Here is an 18,769-nt window from a genome sequence, read left to right as displayed (position 1 = left end):
TTCTGCGCCTCGTGAACGGAAAAAGGCCATTTCGCGTCTGCAGAAACGTGTAACTTTATCACGCTGCGCGTTTGTGTTTTCCTAAAGGGCCGTTCAAGTATTACGTAAGCAAATTTTTAGCCATTTTTAACTTCCCCCCCCCCCTTGTCAGCAAAATTTCGTCATCAGCTCTGCCCCTCTGAATCCTAACTCATATTTTCATAAAGGGTGGTTGATGACGTAAGCATTATCCAAACCCCCCTCCCCCATCGATAATGACGTAATACTTGAACGGCCCCTAACTGGGTGCATCAACTCTTCGGTCGGGTGCATATCCACGTATGTTTGCCATTTTTCCGCAATAAAAAAGGCGGAGCAGAAAAGAAAATCGGCGAAACGCGCAGCGCACGACGCATTTGACTCCTCCAGAAGCAATCAGTCAATAACACGGGACGTAAAGCACTGGCGTGAGGGTGGGGGGGGGGGGTCTGTGCTCTGTAGTAAAACAGTCGTATAGGTTTTTCCTATTGGTGAGCGCACGGCGTGTCGCGCTAGGCGATTCACATTGCATACGGAAAATCTGCTCCAAGGAAAATCAGGCCTAATATATGGTCAACCAATATTTGAGGCAAAAAACAAAAAACCAGAAGCTTCTAATGATCTCATACACTGAATGCTGCACTAGCGGCATCTATACTTACTTATACCTCCAAGTAAAATGTTAAAGCGATTTAAGATACGTCCTATCAAAATCATAACTTGACCCGACGCATTTTATTTACATTTTTTCCCCGTCTTCTTTCCAGCAAGGCACCACCACAACAACAACTCCACGGTGGAGGAGGAATGAGTTTTGGTTTTTTTTCCCCTTCCAAAATCCAATCTTTGATAATCTGAGAAAAGAGCCATCTTCACACCAAAATAATAGTCCGCAGAATGCTCAGCGCAAGGTTTCTTCTACTTTTCGCCCTTAGTTTTCAAGTTGCGGTATTTATTACCAATCCTGGTAAGTCCATCATTACCGAGATTTAAAATGAAGTAATAGATTTTGTGGCTAATTTTTTTACGGCCCCTCTGGAGGAAGGACGCTCATTCGGCGGATCAGCTGAAGGGAAGAAAAGGAAAAAAAAAAAAGGTGTGCGTGGCGCCGGGCCACGTCACTATTAACGGCTACCGTTATTTTATGCGCCACCTTACATTAAATTATGATCGGTTTCCTCGATGTGCATTGATTCAATGTTGATGAAATTGGACATGGGCCGAGAGGGGAAATTTAAATGCCATTTTACTTGTTTCGTTCAGGGAGGGAATAATAATTCTGGGTTTGGGGAAATTATACTGATTATCATTAATATAATTGGACCATAGGTGTCGTAATTTAGTGCCTCTAGGGGCTCCTTGAATCGACTCTAGGCACCAGATAGAGGCTGATTTATAGTTATGCGGCCTGTTTCGCTATGAAGATTCTGCTTCCCCATTTTATTATAAATTTTTTAGTACTGTTACCTTGGTCGGGGGAAAAGACTACCCAATGCCCATGTTTTTTTTTTTTTAATGCGCAAAGCTATTTTTCCAATCTTTCAACTGTGATTTGGCGCCCCCTCCTCTTAGAGCAGCTTCCCGTGCACCTGCACTGGTCACGCAGCCTAAGAGCTGATCCTGGGCTATACCCCACTTTCTCTCCTGTAAATACTTTTCTCTCAATTCGTCACACGTTTGCACACCCTCCTGATCATTCTTTTCAGTCGCTTACAGACCTGCTCTCTCGGTCACACTTTTGGTCATTTACATGCTTGCACACTCTTGGTCAATCTTTTGGTTGCTCACTCCAGGAAGGACCACAACTAGATACTTTGTTAGCTGGGCAGGCACTCCTTTTGACACTCTCCAGTGTAATGTAGAAGGAGGAGCTACAGAGTTAATTTGGCGACCTGTTTTCTTCTACAGCATCCAGGGCACCAGACCTGCCTGCTTCCCCCCCCCCCCCATAGTTGCTGCCATGACTCTAGCTCACTCTTTGGATCATACACATGCTTGTGTACTCTTCTAGTCGCTCTCTGGGTCATGTTTTTGCCATTCGCATGCTCGCGCAATCTTGGTCGATCTTTTGGTGTTTCGCTGACCCGATCCCTTGCTCTCGAGGTCACTCTTCTCGTCATGCTTGCACTTTTTCTAGGCCACTCTTTTGGTTGTTCACAGACCTCTCCCACCTCCTCTTCAGCCAGAGGCAAAATTATGGTTTTGCCATACTTCCATTATGCACAAATTGTCTTGACCACTGATTCATCAAAAATTTGCCACCTCCAAGCACCCTTGGAGCCCTTTGAAACATAGCTGCCAACCCCAAAACAATGTTTTTCATCATTCTTCAACTAGCCCTCGACTGACGAAAATCCCCATAATACTGTTCTCTGCACATTTTCCAGATTGTTCTGCAGTAGCACTGATTGTTCTGCGACACATGTTGCAGATTTTTGCATATTCTGCTTTGTGGGCTGCCAAGTCTCAAATTTCTAATCCATCTCTCGGACTCCGTAAAAAATTCTCATATATCCCAAATTTTGACTGATTGTGAAACATTGCTAGTAGTTTAAAGGAAAAAAATGTTCCCAAACAATTTACTTGGGGGAAAAAATGGCTGCCTTCACTTTAATCCCTGAATTGCATCACAAATACAATGTAAATTGTCACCATTGCTTAAGTAACAAAAAAAAATTTGATTTTCAGGAGGAAAATGGACAAAATTTGCCAAACAGTCAGTGGCAATTCCACTTTTCGACATCTAATATTGGCCAGATGACTTGTATCAGATTTGACCATATGTCCTGTCAAGCCTGTATGTTTCATTTCAGACCTGATAATTTTTTTGTTGCAGTGATTTGGTTTCACAATAGTAAAGGCAGTTAATATAATCTACTGGTTAGGGATGATTGGCAGCTTGGTACTAATTGGTGATGACTTGCATGATGTTACGCTTTTTTCGCAAAGTGGAAAAATCTCACGATTTTACTTCAATTAGAATCCTTACATTTCATTTCAAAAATCCTTTTTATGTTTATTTTTGTAGGGAATTTTTGGATTTGAGTGAAAACCTCCCTAATTCTAAGTTTCCACAGTTGGCAGCTATGCTGTAATATTTCATTAATATGCAATGCAAACCAAAGACAACCCTCCTTTCGGCTGTGGCGGATCATGGATTAGTGCAAGTAATGATTTTGACGTATAATAAATGCAGCAGCTTGCCTCTACACAAATTTTATATTTTGTTTCCTGTAGTGTGTGAATCTATTTTCATTATGACCAATAACAGACACAGATGAGACTTAGGGCACAGAAGAAAATATTGGGCTCCCTATTTTAGAGAAAAGTTTAAAGTTGGTGTTTTCGGGCCCATGACTCGGGCACCCTCTGTTAAATTATTTTCTGATCAATAACCAAGAAATGGGTTGGCTCCCTATCGTCTACATGTCTTGCAAAGTTCATGGTTCGGGGAAACAAACTCGCCAAAACAAAAATCGCTTTCGCGATTGTTGGTGAAATATTAAAAACTGAATGTATTGAAAATGGGTTGTAATTCTTTTTCAGAATTTTTGAATAGAGAGGAGAAAAAAAAAGAATCGTTATATATATATATGAGTAGGGTTCGAACCACACACACACACACATCAACCTTCGGATCGTCGTTCCTACGTGCTTCTCATCTTTGAGAACAAATGAACCTGAATTTTTTTTCATGCTGGCGTTAAGAATAAATCACATTCAATTAGTACAATGGTTTAAAAAAATTTATGATAAAGAAAAATAAATTTAAAAATCATGACACACACACACACACAAAAGAAACGAAGATGTAATGGAGGGGAGAGTAAACTTCAGAAGCTTAAGGAAATGAAACTATTAACCTTCGCAATATGTCTTGCAGTCTGTCCACTGCACTAACCACAAGTTTTTTGGATTCAGTCAGTAATTTTGTGGTCAGCAGATGCCAACTACCATTCAAAGCAACCTTATTCACATCCAACCAGATGATTTACTGTCGGGAGACACTTCTCGTGTAGTGCCATATATGGAAAGGAGAAGGGTGTTTCTTCCATTCAAAACAAAAAATACAGGATGCAAACAACACTCGATGCTGATTCCTAGTGGTGCCATCCATTGCGAAAATTGGGAAAAGTGATCTTAAAAAATGGTGTATGCTCAGGTTTCCTCCTTTCACAATTTTCGAATCTGGTGACCATATAAATAACCTTTTAACAGCACTTTAACACCCTGTTTTATGCACCGTGTGTATTGATTGTATCAAGTTTACAATCATATTGTATCAAGTTTATATCAAGGTTACTAAAGATTTTAATGCACTCTTTGCTTCTTTAAACAGGAGTTGCATTTGCACAGCAAGATGAAATAATTGATGACGATGAGGACTCTGAAACTGATGTTGAAGAAACGAATCCGGAAGGAAGTGAAAGTGCTGTCGTTGGAAAAGTGAGTTTTTCTGCTTATCAAATCATAATTTCCACTTTAATACAGTCAAATCTTGATAAGTCAAACATGCTGGCAAAAATCTTCCGAGTTGTAATTAGTTAGACGTATCTGAAATTCCAATTTCAGAGTGGGAACAAAGAAAGATTTATAAAAATAACTGCTATATTTACGAATATTGTATTAGTAAAACATGTTTTGGAGACGATTCAATTTGAAAAGATGGGTCATTCTAATTTGATCATATTAATTGAAATATTGAGACGTAATAGACACACATATTGTATTATAGGAACGGACCGGTACACGATACTCATATGAATGAAATATTATAAATTAAGTGAATGCAATTATTTTCTGACAAAAAATGCAGGGATTTTTACTGTCCCTCTCTCAATTTTCTCCTTTATTCTTGAGAAAGTCATTCACTTTTGCAAGCAGATAAATGAATCTGCTGAATTCTATTGCTAAATGCTATTTTTTTAATTTTTCATTCCCAAAAAAGTTACTCTTATTCCCAAAAGACTTAAAAGGGAAAATGTTCTGCGATAATTTTCATCTGTTTTTTCGCTCTGTTTCTTGCTGCTGATTTGATGAAAAATCTTCACATGGAACGATCTTCATGAAAATAGATTAAACGTCACTTATAATTATTCAAGATTGTTGTATATGAATATTATTTTGTTATAATTTGAATCAGTGATGCAGAGTCTGGATTTGTAGGGGAATGAACATTTTATATGTCAAGCAATTTTTTTTCAAACTTGAAGTGTAACCTTGGATAGTCTTTATAAATATTATGCAACTTTTTACACTTTGATAACAAAAATACACTTTATTTTTTATTACACGTATGGGAAATCTTTTAGATGCTTTCATTTCAGCTGGACAATAAAAAAAACTTGTTTTTTAAATAAAATTAAGTAATTTCTATCACTTGCTGAAGTCTTATGCGAGACGTAAAATGCGAGTTTCTTCATCGTGATCCCCAAAGCAGAATATGCTGAAAACTGTAAAGCACATTGCAGAATAATCTCGAGAAGCATTTTAAGAGAGATCTGTCATGCGTTTCTTCAAATGTTAACAGATACCTACAAAGAAATTGTCTCAGTTTATGGGAACCTAATTGACAAATTACAACGATATAGTGCTTGTGAATTTTCTTAAGGTGGAAACGATGTTGATGAATCCAAACAATAATCATCAGCAATTGTCTAAGTATTCATCAGAAGCTAAGAAATTCAAAACTTTGATCTCAGTAAAAATTCTGAGACTGAGGAGGCATTTTTTTGATTGGCTTGATACCTTGCAGCAGCATAATTAATGCTGGTTCATATTGCTAAGCCTTGCAATGCCCCCCAAAGCAGAATATGCTGAAATGTGCGACATACGTCACAGAACAATCTGGAAGAATTTTAAGAAAAGTGTAGAAAAACGCTATTATGTATATGCGAATTTTTACCGCAGAACATTTTCAGTCAGCTGAGGGCCGTTGCAGAACATCGCAAAACATTCTACTTTGGGGGCAATGCTGGCAAGTGGTAAGTTTCGACCTTGGCCATACAGCATGACTTTTATTTGATTCTATAACTGAAGAAACATCTTGGGAGACAACACACTCATGATGATTGCTCAATAAAAATTAAGTTACAATGTGGTTGTAGCAATTGTGGTTGTGGTTACAATAGGTGGCAGCAGGTTTCTATTACACTAGGGTATGGAAACAAGTACCCAGACCGTTATAAATATTGATGCTAAATGATAACAATTGCTTAGAAAAGTAACGTATAAACTAGAGAATAATTCGCAATAGAGGCTTTGTAAAACAAAAATGTTTTGAATAAATAATAACTGTTTTATCTCTACTTTCTGAACACCCCTCATATTTATATTTGTTTTGATTTTCTTCAGAGTTGGATATTCACATTGTTTTTCTGTACTTGAATTTAAATTGCAGGATGGGCTAGAAATGGATGAAGACGAAGAAGACGATTCTGAATTTAAGCCCCTCAAACCATCACCAGATGCAGACACGACTTTCCTCTTCACCCAGCCTTCTGGATTAGGGCTTGGTGAGCATCCTTTATTTTTTTTTTCTTTATAGTTTCAGACTTTCAGTCTCAAATTTTTGCTTATAAAAATCAAACTATTGGTGATGATCTAATGAAATTTAGGTATTCATTGGTTATCAGGATGATCACTAATTGGTAATGAAAATACCATCTAAGCATTATGTTGGATTGTTTTGATAGTTAAGATGTTGTACTATCATCAAAAGATCTCTAAAGCATGGCAATAGTTGTCAGTATAACCGACCAGTACTGAAATGTGTCAATGGCAGAAATTTATCTAGGCACCATATATATATGACATAAGCTGCAAAACTTATGTTTTAACTAGCAAACTGTATGCCTACTAATAGTCAGGAACTTAAATATCTTTCTATATGAAAACAATAACTCTCCCTGTACTCACAAATCAGCAATTCAGCAGCCTGCTGAGCTTATCATTTATATGCGATGACACAGTTTAAGTATTAAAAATGTGAGCGTTGCAGTGGATTGGCTGAGAAATATGATAGATATTATTATACAAAGTTAATTACACCAACTTCTGGCTCAATAGCCATCAAACAGTTGTGAAGTTGTTTAAATTAGGCTTACAACTGTAGGTTCCTGTCTCAAAATGCTCAAAACAAGAGTACAGTTTATTCCGAAATATAACAAAAATATGATACATGATTGTGTATGCATATACAACCTCTGACAATAAAGTTTTGTGAATAGTCCTGTAACATTAAATGGGGCGCGGTAGCCCGGTCGATAAGATACTCGCCTAAAGTACCAAAGGATGTTTAGAGGTGTCGCGAGTTCGATACCTGGTTCGTCCTTGTCAGAAAACTTTCCTGACACAGGGGTACAACAAAAAAGCGGCGACTTGACCGCAGCAAAAAATTGCTACCGCAGGGAGTCCCCCATCGAGGGGTTAGCGCACCAACCTCTCGACGAGTATAAAAAACAAGCCTGCCGTTCGGAATCGGCAATAAATTGTAGGTCCCGGTCTAATTAGCCCTCGTGTGCAGAAAATGACCGTGGTGCGACAAAAATGATCAAATGTAACATTAACGTAGATGAAATGTTACCGAAAGTTACCTTACTGTCCTTCGAAATAGTCACCTCCCATTACTATGCACCGCTGAGATCTCCTATACATGTCCTGGAAACTTTGCAAGAAGTCTTCTTTTGGGATGGAGTTCAAAAGCCTCGTCACGTTTCGTTGGATGTCAGGAATATCGTCAAATCTCTTTCCTTTCAAAGTGAGTTTGAGTTGTGGGAATAGGAAGAAGTCTGGAGGATTGAGATCTGGCGAGTGTGGTGGATGTTCAATTTGCACTACCTCCTTTTTTGCCAAGAACTGTTTGACGATATTGGCTGTGTGAGGGCAAGCATTGTCGTGAACCAGAAACCATGAACCTTGTTGTGCGTACTGAGGTCGTACCCTGCGTAGACGTTTCATGAAACGGGTCAAAATTTCAATGTACCTTGCAGCATTCATCGTCGTTTCCTCAGGTAGAAATTCCTTGTGGATTTTTCCTGTTCTTAGTTAAGAACCAATGCACTAAACAAGCCTTTCATGGAACACAAGAAACGCTCAACTGAACAACGGTGGCGGCAGATGGTCAACACCTGCTGCTACGCATGTGCAGCGTTTTGCTTTGCCAGTGTTGCCAGATCGGCTGTTCTGACTTCATTCACCGAACTTTATTGTCAGAGGTTGTATATTCAGTCATGTTCATTTTATGTTAAATAAGAAAAAAAAGTTATCTGGATTCTGAAAGTTTTCTAAAAATAAGTTACTTAAAGTAATATTCAGACTATCCTATTTTGATAGAACTTCCAGCTGGAAAAGACGTTCATTTCTTGGTGGGATTTGCCAATCGGGGATCGAAAGATTTCGTCATTGAGAGTATGGATGCATCATTCCGTTATCCTTTGGACTTCTCATTTCATATTCAGAATGTAAGTATTTATGAGTACATATTTTGCTGAATTTCATTAAGACATTTATTTATAAAAAGTCTTATTTAAAAGTCAAAACAAATCTTGTTAATCATTAAAAACGCATATTTCCATATCACTTACCTATTTTTTTTCACATAATCTGTGAAATTTTATTCAGTATTTATGAATAAACTACAAGCAAGAAATATGAACATTACAAACATTCGTTTATGTAACGTCATTGAATCCAAATTAACTTCATGGATTAACATTATTCTCTGTAAAGAAAAGTGTTTCTATTCATGTGAGGGCTCCCCCCCCCCCCCCCTTCCTTTAAAGTGAATGCCTGATGGCAACTCGGTATCATGTATGGTGCAGGTTTCTAGATTCACAACAAAAAGTCATTCAGCATCAACTAAATGAAAAATATAATGTATTGACAAATTTTTTCTTGCACAGTTGATGGATGCATTTATTATGATGTGTTTCTGACATGCGCGCCCGCACACACACATGGTATCTTGCTTAATAATTTACACATTTTTATTTTTTCATAAATTTAATGAGTTTTGGTAAAAAAAACAAGCAAACTCTTTGGACTTTTTCACTTTTTGCATTAAAATTTCAAGTTCAATGATATATTCAGACCTGCCAACTTTCCGGATTCAGGCAAGAGACTCCAGATTTTTCACCCTTTCTCTTGCTCTCTGGATTTGTTTAAAATTTCTCCGGATTTTGGCAGAAAATAGATTTTCCATGAGCTTTCAGATTGTCATGATGTCAATGACTGCTGTCGTCGTTGGGAAAAACACCATAGTGGGCAGCCGTGGTCATTTCCGTCTAGCGGCCATTAAAAAAAAGTCTTGGTAACTGTTATGTGAATGCCCTGGTCATCTTGCAGCAGTTTCAGAATGTTTTGTTAGTATTATACTTTTAGAAAATATACCAATATTCTGTTTTGTGGCTTGATGACAGATGTTGAAAAATCTTCACTATCTTTCATCTGTACAATGTAGCCTCAGTAATTCTAACATGCAGATAACTCAATATTTATTATCCCAATAGTTGCCACAATACTAAATTCAATGGAGGGAAACCTCTCTCTAACATGGCATGTGATGACCAAATCCTACTCACGTTGACTACAATTTATACTGCATTATTAAAACTCATTGTTAGGTAATGGCCGTGTGTTGATCAGTTTGAATATTTTTATGACGTCGCTCCCGTGCGTTTTGAAAATTCTATGTTTCATTGTTTCTGTCATTTGTTTTTTGATTGATGTGTTGAAGATTCTCCCACACACACCTTTGAGTAGGAATATGTCACGTTACTCTTCTCTATTTGTAACCTGAGAGCTCAACTTGTGGACCTATGGAAATCATAAATAGATATGACTGATTTCTGAAATTTTTGAGCGAGAGATGGTCGAGAAAGCTAGGTTGAAATGTTTTAAGTGAGAGAAGGAAAGATATTTTTTAAAAAATTGTGTTACTCGTTCACAAGTAACAGATTTTATGGCAATCAAAATATGCTTTTTCCCCTTAATTTGGGATTATTCTCAGTACGAAAACTTGCAGATCAAAATATCTTGTAAATTTGTAGATGATGGAATGTATAATTGCTCAATATACACAAGCACATGTTTATACACAAACAATTTTTAAAAATATTTTTAAAGGTGAAATGAAATAATACATTGCTAACTTGACATCAGCTTAAGTCAACATGGTTTTATAAAGCTGAGATTGATAGTATTGCCAATTCATACTTCATTATTTGAGAACAGATTTAACTTTCTTGGTAGCAATTACGAGATATCTTACCTAACTTGATGTTTTGTATTTAGGTAATCTCTTGCATCCTTAAAACCATCTTGCTTCAGCAAATGACATGCCCGAGACTTGTTTTTCTTTTCCTCCTCAATCTGTTGATCAAGAAGCTTTCATTCTTTTTTTAAAACACAGGAGAGGCAGTGTTGGAAGATATTGGCCTATATATTTTCCTATTCCTCCTCTTTGGAGTAGTATAGGAATATACATAGAGTATAAATAATATAAAAGATTTATAATAAAAAAGAGGATTTCTCTCTCTTAGTTTATTGTTTTTTAACATTGTCACATGTTTGAAATTGGAAAAAAAGTTGTGGCTTTTTTACTTGGGGTCTGGTAAACCTGTGAATTTTGTTTTTCTATGTTCATGCAAAATATCTTTTAGTTTCAGAAAAAATAAAGTTTTATTTTGATTAATACTTTTTCCCTCATCTCACAGTTCAGTGTGATATCGTACAATAGAGTTGTGAAGCCGAAGCAAGATATATCCTTATACTATGCCTTTTACACAAGTGAAACTTTCAGTGCTCGACCATTTGGACTTACTGTACAACTCTTTTACAAAGATGCTGTGAGTATAAAACATATGATTCCCCTTGACATTTGTTGTGACAGTGTATATAAAATCAAGAAATAATATTTTGTAGGGATAATTAATTGCAACCAGACAGCAGTCTTCAATTTTTTTCAGAATTTGCAGATTTCTTACTTTTAATTTGAAAGATAAGTGGCATCACTTCCTGAACACATCTTGCATAAAAATGTAAACACATTACATTGTTGCATTTCTCAATGTAATTTTTGATGGGGTAAACATCTTTTTCAAAATTAATCTTTCACAGTGTTACTGCCCTTTATGTATTTTGTGTTTCTTTCTTCTGCGATTTCCTAGCAAAATAAATTATAAATAAATAATCAAAAAAGCATGTGTATGTAAAGAGTAGAAGTGTTTTGAATTATATCTGTGTGCCAAAAGTAAAGGGCTAATTTTTTTTCAATATTGGAATGACATTTTTAATTTGTTGTACTTTCATTACGCTACACAGAGGTATAGGACACTAAGCCCTATTTCAATAAGGGGCTGTTCAAGTATGTCGTAAGCAAATTTTTAGCCATTTTTGACCCCTCCCCCTTGTCAGCAAAACGCTGACCCCCGACCCCCTCTTCTCAGCAAAATTTTGTCATCAGCTCTGCCCTCTGAATCCTAACTCATATTTTCATAAAGGGTGGTCGATGAGGTAAGCGTTATCCAAACCCCACCACCATCGATGATGACGTAATACTTGAATGACCCCTAAATAACAGATACAGTGAAATTTCACCACAACCATACTCAATATAGTCATAAATCCCTCTAGAACGATATTTTTTCCAAGTCTTGTTTGGAGGCTGATGTTGAATTACTGCTTCTCGATAAAAGAATAATTTCTGTACAATGATACTTTTTCTTGGTCCACAGAGTATCTTCACATCTCAAGATTTCCAATGTATTTACTTTATAAAACAAGTAAGCCACACACAAATAAAGAAGAAAACAACCTTTTATGGGGCAGGCATTTTCTAAAATTCATATCAAACAATGTAAGCAGATGGGCTCACTGTGCCCGAAAGAGTTTGAATGCTCTCCTGTTAAATTTCACTTTTGTGACATGGTGCCCTTTACCTCTTGCATACATGTATACAGTGAAATCTATCAGTTTCCAAGGTGTATTGGAAAGAATCATCATAATTATAATATGGAATCTTATTGGATGGGCATTATTGTTATTAGGGAATCTCTCAGACCAAGGAATATTATCAATGTGATTATTGTTAAAGATGGGACAGGACTTGACAAATCAAAATAAAAAAAAATTAGGGGCTTGCCAAATTTTATAAAAGCCAAGCATTTTTTTTTCTCAGAAAAACACATAGAAAACAATGTAACAAGGTAGACTCACTGTGCCCAAAAGGGTTAAATTGCTCTCCTGTTAAATTTCACTTTTGCGAGCCCTTTACCTCTTGCATACAGATTAAAATACATTGAAATTTGAAATCTCTATTTTACAATTTAAGAATAATGTTTTAAACTTTTCTGGGACCTTCCATGGTGATAGACAAGCTCACATAAATTCCAGAAAATTTGTGTTGCCCTCAGACTTAAATTTAGTGATCATACATAAGCAATTTCTGGCTCCAATGACCAATTTTTTGATTGCCATGGTGACCAAGTGTACATTAAGTCCAGATAGATGATCTTTATATTGGCATATCGCTATGAAAATAATATTACTTGCTATGATGCTTATTGCTCTGTTCCTGAATGCTTTTGTGAATTTGTTTCAAAACTATTTAAGCTGCTCGTTTTTAATAATTATTATGCATTATATTCTGATTATAGGATGGGACTCAATACCTGGATGCTGTATTCAATGAAACAATCACCATTGTAGAAGTTGATGAGTCTTTAGATGGAGAGACGTAAGCACTTTTTTATATTCCTTTTATTTTAAATGTATTTGCAGGCAAAAGTTTTACTGTAAAGATATTTATGTATGAATATGTTCATGTATTAATATCATTATAGTATATCAATCTTAATATTTATTGAAATGTTCATGATTGTGTGTTTTGATATTTTTCTGCAATACATAAATTTTCATACATGAAATGTGTGAAAAAGAAATTTCATCAGCAATCAAAATAATATCAGAATTTACAAGCACCACACGAGGAGGTAGAATTTATATCTTATTTTGTTCCTAACAAGAATTTACGAACTTATCTTGCCATTCATTATTTATTTTAATTCTCACACGATTTTATTTTAAGAATACTTCTGTTTTTTAATTTTTTTCAGTATTTCATTCTTTGACTTTTAACCTTTATACCCTATCGTCTATAGATTATGAGCCTAGTAGCCTGCTCAATAGTCTTCTGATGATTTGTGATACAAAGAAAGAAACAGATTTTTTCCTCACATATACAGAAAGAATTATTCCAGCACTTTGTGTGGCCCAAGTGCTAAATATATTCACAACTATTTAAACAGTGATTTGCAATTTAAAACCAAACCTTAATAGCTTTAAAGAGGTTTTCATGGTCAAACAAGAATCTGCCATAGTCATTGAACCACAAGTTCGGCACAGTGTCAAATTAATGTTGGACAGCACAAGAGGGATAATTCAATATATTGTTGTGATCAGCATCAATCAATGATTATGGTGTGTAGGGATACGAGTTGAATGCATTTCAGAGTGTATCAAAGTGTTCTTTAATGAGTATCAATTATTTCCCCCTTCCCCTGCAAAGCAGAATGTTTTGCGATGAGTTCTCAGCTGACTGAAAATGTTTTGTTGTAAAAAGTTTTGCATAATTTGTACAAAAACTTTCACCAGGCATGTATTTTTTTTTAACCACATGCTCGCATATAAAATATTGATTCGCTCATGTATTATATTTCAATTTGGCATGCAAATTTTTGGTTATTTTTCCAGCTCTGGTTTCATGGTTTTTACAAAATTATAGTCGAGAAAACATGAGTCTCCTTCCTTTTTGAAATTCTTTTGTGGTGTCATCAATTGTTTTGAAATGTGTGTTACATGTTTTTTTTATTCTACTTTGGAGAATTTTTTATCTACATTTGCTTCCAGTCTTGAAATAGTATTATAATAAATTCAAAAATATTTTATACCAATTAATTATTTGCTCAGCATTGTCATGAACATATACATGTATAGTGGAGCCTTAAAACCAATGTATCTGATTCAAAATGGTTCTGTACATATTGCCGAATCTTGATATAGCAGCAGAAATTTTTGGTATGCAAATCTTCCATATTTAAGGATCACACAGAATGAAAATTGAAAACATTTCATGTAGGCCAGAATTACATTACAAAAGTTTGATGAATGTGCTTTTACAGAACTAGAACAAAAAACAATCAATAAGCCTATTGGTTGCATTCCCTCAAATGAAACTGATACACTTATTGGTTGCATTTTTCAAGTTTGACATTATTAAAAAATTTTATGATGTAATCCCAGCAGGGCCGCAACTAGATGCTTGGTCATCCAGGGCAAGCACGCATTTTGACATTCCCTTGTAATGTTGAAAGAGAGGTTTCAGAATGAAATTTGCATCCCCTCGGGTCTAGCACCCAGGGCACGAGACCCAGCTGCTCCCCACTAGTTGCTGCCCTGAATTCCAGTCATATATGTTAAGAAAATTTTAAAATAATATTGAAAGGCCCGGTCTGACTCAAGTGTGCAGGCCTTTAAGGCTTAAGGAAACCTTTCTCACTCAAAGATGATCATGATTCAATGTATCGCCAAATTCATAAGAGTGCCAGATTTCTGTTAAATAAATGGTGTTAAATCACAGTTTCATTGTATAATAGAGGGTAGCCTTTGTTTTGTTTCCAGTAGTTCTTGCACATAAATGCTCAGGCATGCAAAGTGAATGAATCTAAGTGTGATGTCTAGCTGTTTGTATGGGAAAGATGGAAGGAAAAAATTACCATTTTTTGAAATATTTGTTACTTAAAAAACAAAGCAGGTTTTTTTGTTATAATACTTGGAAGATATTTATAAGACATATTTCATTGATATCCAGAGACTATCAGTTAGAAAAATTCAAGTTTAGCCAGTCTTTCTTAATTTTTAGTTCTGAGTTGTTGAAATGAAATTCATATTGAATTTATATTTGTATTCTTTCTTCTCCAGGTTTTTCTTATATGTGTTCCTTGCGGCATGCGCTGTTCTTCTGATAGTGGCTGCTCAGCAGTTCTTGGTGTCATTCACAGTAAATATCATTTTAAAACTTGAAATTAGAATGATCTTAATTTAAGAAAGTGTGCTTGATAGAAGAATAGAAATCAGTTTATTTAAACTTTTTTTTTAATTCACAGAAGCGAAAGATGGCTCCCAGCCAGAAGATTGAGATGGGTACACAAAATCATCATAATGACATTGATTATGACTGGTTGCCAAAAGAAATGCTCAATGAACTAAGTGAGTCTTGCTACATACTTTTCATTTGGGGACAAGTAGACTGCATTGAGTTTCCATTCATTTCTAACATTAAATAAAAGTTAACATAATAAATTTGTGAAGTTTTTGATATTGCTAGTAATGCTGCATTGTGCATAGCTGCCAAGTCTCTCGTATTTTTCTTGAGGCTCCCAAGAAATTTGTACATATTTTGAATTTTGACTTTAATTGCAAAAAATCTAGAGGAAAATTATTCCCAAAGTATTTACGTGGAATAAGTCTGTTTGCCAGTGTAGTCATGTATCTGATGATTATGGGGGAAACTATTACATCTTGGCACATCATTTTTCAAACTTTTTTCCCTTTGTGAATTCTTAATGTAAAATTTGGCTAAATTCATTTTTAGAATCTGTATACTGTATGAAACATTAATTTTAAATTATTATTATTTTTTACTGTAATCATGAAATATGGATTTTTGAAAAGGCGAAAATGTTCATATGGGAAAACAGTAAAATTACAAAGATAAAAAAATACAAATATTGGGGGAAAAATAATATAAATATTTTTTTTTCACAAATTGTCAAATCATATATTGAAAAATAAAATATCAAAGTAATGTCACAAACATGATTATTTATATTTATAAACAAAAGCAACAATAATGAATATTATTGTACAAGAATGTATTTATGTATATGAAATACATAATTATTCTTTATTATACTTGAAAGGAAAATTATGTTTCTAAATGTTTAGTTCTGTCAGTTCCTTTGATGCTAGGTGATTGCATTATGTCCGTGAGATGTCAACATTTGCTGTATCTGGCACTGATAAAAACAATACAATATTTTCTCACCTCTCCTAAGGAAATTCATTTTGTAATACTTTTTGCTGGATGCATCCCATTCTGTAAACTGTTTTATCCAACAAATTTGACTAGGAAATCACCGAAGGTAGAATAGAAGAGGAGAAATGGATATAGCTGAAGTTTTTATAGGAAAAGAGTATATACAGTCAAACCTCGTTAATGAGTCACTCTTGGGAGAGCAAAAATATGACTTAGTAAGCGGAGTAAGCCATCGCTGTGCCAATTCCTACCCGAGGATAATTGGGACTTCCAAAAAGTGACCCGGTAAGTGGAGTGACGTGTTAACCGGGTGACTCACTAACGAGGTTTGACTGTATATAGAACTAAAATTCAAGATATAAATAGTATTTAAAAGCAAAAAAAAAAAAGAAAAAAAATATAGTAAGTTCAGTTTTCCTGGGAAACAAACTATTTGTAGTTAAACAAGTTTCATACTGTTCCAAGGTACACATTCTATCAGGCCCTCTACCAGAAATTTCGTTTGGGGGGGGGGGGCAAAGTGATAGAACAATAGATTTGCCTATATTTTTCCCTTTTTTCTGTCATTTTCCCATATTATGGGGGGGCAGACCCCCCAAGTCCCCCTCCCTCGCTAGTCTTGCATTCTATTGTTTAACTTTTTCCATGATGCTTGGTGTGATTTATTGGAAGAATTCGTAGATTATAATTACTAAATATAGTTCACTGAATGTCGAGAGTGGAGAAGAAACACAGCAAAAAGAACACTTTTTTTTTTTTTTTGCTTTATGTGCCTACTTATAAAATCTTTGTCAATGCCATAAACAAAGAGCTTAAACCATGTTTAGTTGTAAGGCTATGTAAATCTAATGTCTTGCGCTCCAAAAACATCAACTAGAAAGCAATACCTACACTTATGATCAAGGAGCAACAGTTTTTCCTACATCCTGTACTCTGTTGATCCCATTTTTGGACTTGATGAATCTTTTTTTCTTTTTGGCTGTGAATTTCATTTGTGTAGTAATGACAGGTAATTTAAACCTACTCAAGGGTCTGTCATCCTTTGTATCCTGTAAAATAAAGGATCTTGACACTAGAAGGTCCGGACTATACGTCTCAAAATGAGGAGAAATGTTACAAAAGTCAAGAAAAAGTTTTGAAATGAGATAGGTCATCTATTTTTGGATTTTTCCCAACAAGTTCTTGTGCTCAAAAATTTTATCACAGAAAATCATGGCCCTCGTGGGGCTTCTCATTATGAAAGCCCAATCATGCTGTAGTTGGTTGGCTGATGATGGTTTTTCCAATTTAAAAGCATGAATCCAAGTTGGTGTTCATTTAAAAAAAAGTAACCACTACAAGCAGCAGAAACAACCAGGACTTAGGCGGAGATGGACTTTAAAAGCTGGGGAGGGGGCTGGATGATGTCAATTCATATATATGTGCATATAACATTACATCAGTGTGTGTCCCCCCCCTCCCCCCACCACTATCTCGGCCCATGAACCAGGGTTTCTTTGGTTGATCATCATTGAATTTTTACAAATTGTCTCTCTTTTGCTTGCTAAAGGAAACATTGGGCACTGGAATTTGCTGGGAAAATCCAAAAAATCGAACTTGTTTCTTATTTTACAACTTTTTCTTGATTTTCATTACCCTTTTCTCATTTTGGAACTTTTCCTGGACTTGGTAATCTTTCCATGATGGTGGACACCCTGAGAAGTTGAATTTAAAGAACACAATTTCGCAATAGTTCAGTTATCGGTTCAATTGACTCAGAGATTATAATGTGTTTTATTGTTGATCTTTAGTTGTACCAGAATTTTTATTCTCAATCATCATTGCACCTACTCTTAATGACATGTTTCCATTTTTGCTAGAGAAAGAGCTATTCCACCAAATTACAAGAGTTTAATTGCCAAATAACTAGCATTGAATATCCAGTGTTGCCAAATAAGTCAGGAAAATCACTGAGTCCTCCTTTGGATATGTGGTAGACACCCAGTTGCTGCTAGAGGTTCATTTTTGTTGAAAAATTCATGGATCGAATTCAAAGTGAAATATGATTTGTATCTCAATATTTTGTTTTATTGTATGATGAGAAGAAACTAATGTATGTTTTTGTAATTCTGTGCAGATAAATCTCCTCGCCAGAAAGCACCAAAATTATCACCAAGAAAGTCACCAAAGCAAGCCAATCTCAAGCAACAGCAGCAACAACCACTGAAACAGGTTTCGCCAAAGCAGTCACCACAAAGGCGTCGGCCAAAGAGAGGGGTGGGTGCGAAAGATGAGTGACGATAGATTGTAATTTTTAAGAAATTTTTTTTTTGCTGGATGTGTTTATTACACATCTAGTGAGGTGTGGGTTGTTGAAGATCGTGAGTGTGAGTTTTTTTTTTTCACTTTTGTGATAAGTGGATTGAACTATTAAAAAAATTAGTTTTCTAAATGTTTTTGTTCCATTTTCTAGTTTCTTGTGTTTGTGCAATTGATGAGTTTCTCTTCTTCTGAAACTGTTGTTTCAATGTGACTGTCAAGAAACGACAACATTGATGTTGTAAGCTATGGATATATTTCACCCCCTTTCCTCTATTTCTCGATTGTTTCCTTCATTTCCAAACATTCCATCAGAACTAATTGACCAATCCATAAATCTAATCATTAGTCTTGTGC

At 35.5% G+C, this 18,769-nt stretch overlaps 1 protein-coding gene across 1 annotated transcript; it reads left to right on the top strand.

Annotated features, from left to right (window-relative positions):
* The first annotated feature begins 745 nt into the window (after window positions 1-745).
* On the top strand, window positions 746-18,545 carry l(1)G0320 (signal sequence receptor subunit 1 l(1)G0320). Its single transcript, XM_089232148.1, has 9 exons — window positions 746-985; window positions 4,358-4,464; window positions 6,419-6,533; window positions 8,353-8,480; window positions 10,734-10,865; window positions 12,675-12,754; window positions 14,998-15,076; window positions 15,183-15,285; window positions 18,231-18,545. The coding sequence occupies exons 1-9, from the start codon at window positions 916-918 to the stop codon at window positions 18,389-18,391; spliced, it is 975 nt and encodes a 324-aa protein (XP_089088274.1). The 5' UTR covers window positions 746-915; the 3' UTR covers window positions 18,392-18,545.
* Window positions 18,546-18,769: the final 224 nt, after the last annotated feature.

Source organism: Pholcus phalangioides, unplaced genomic scaffold (assembly GCF_987345545.1).
Source record: "Pholcus phalangioides strain wild (caught in Gottingen) unplaced genomic scaffold, Ppha-v1.0 ptg000001l_1, whole genome shotgun sequence".
NCBI lineage: Eukaryota > Metazoa > Arthropoda > Arachnida > Araneae > Pholcidae > Pholcus > Pholcus phalangioides.
This window is presented reverse-complemented; position numbering and strand designations above follow the sequence as displayed.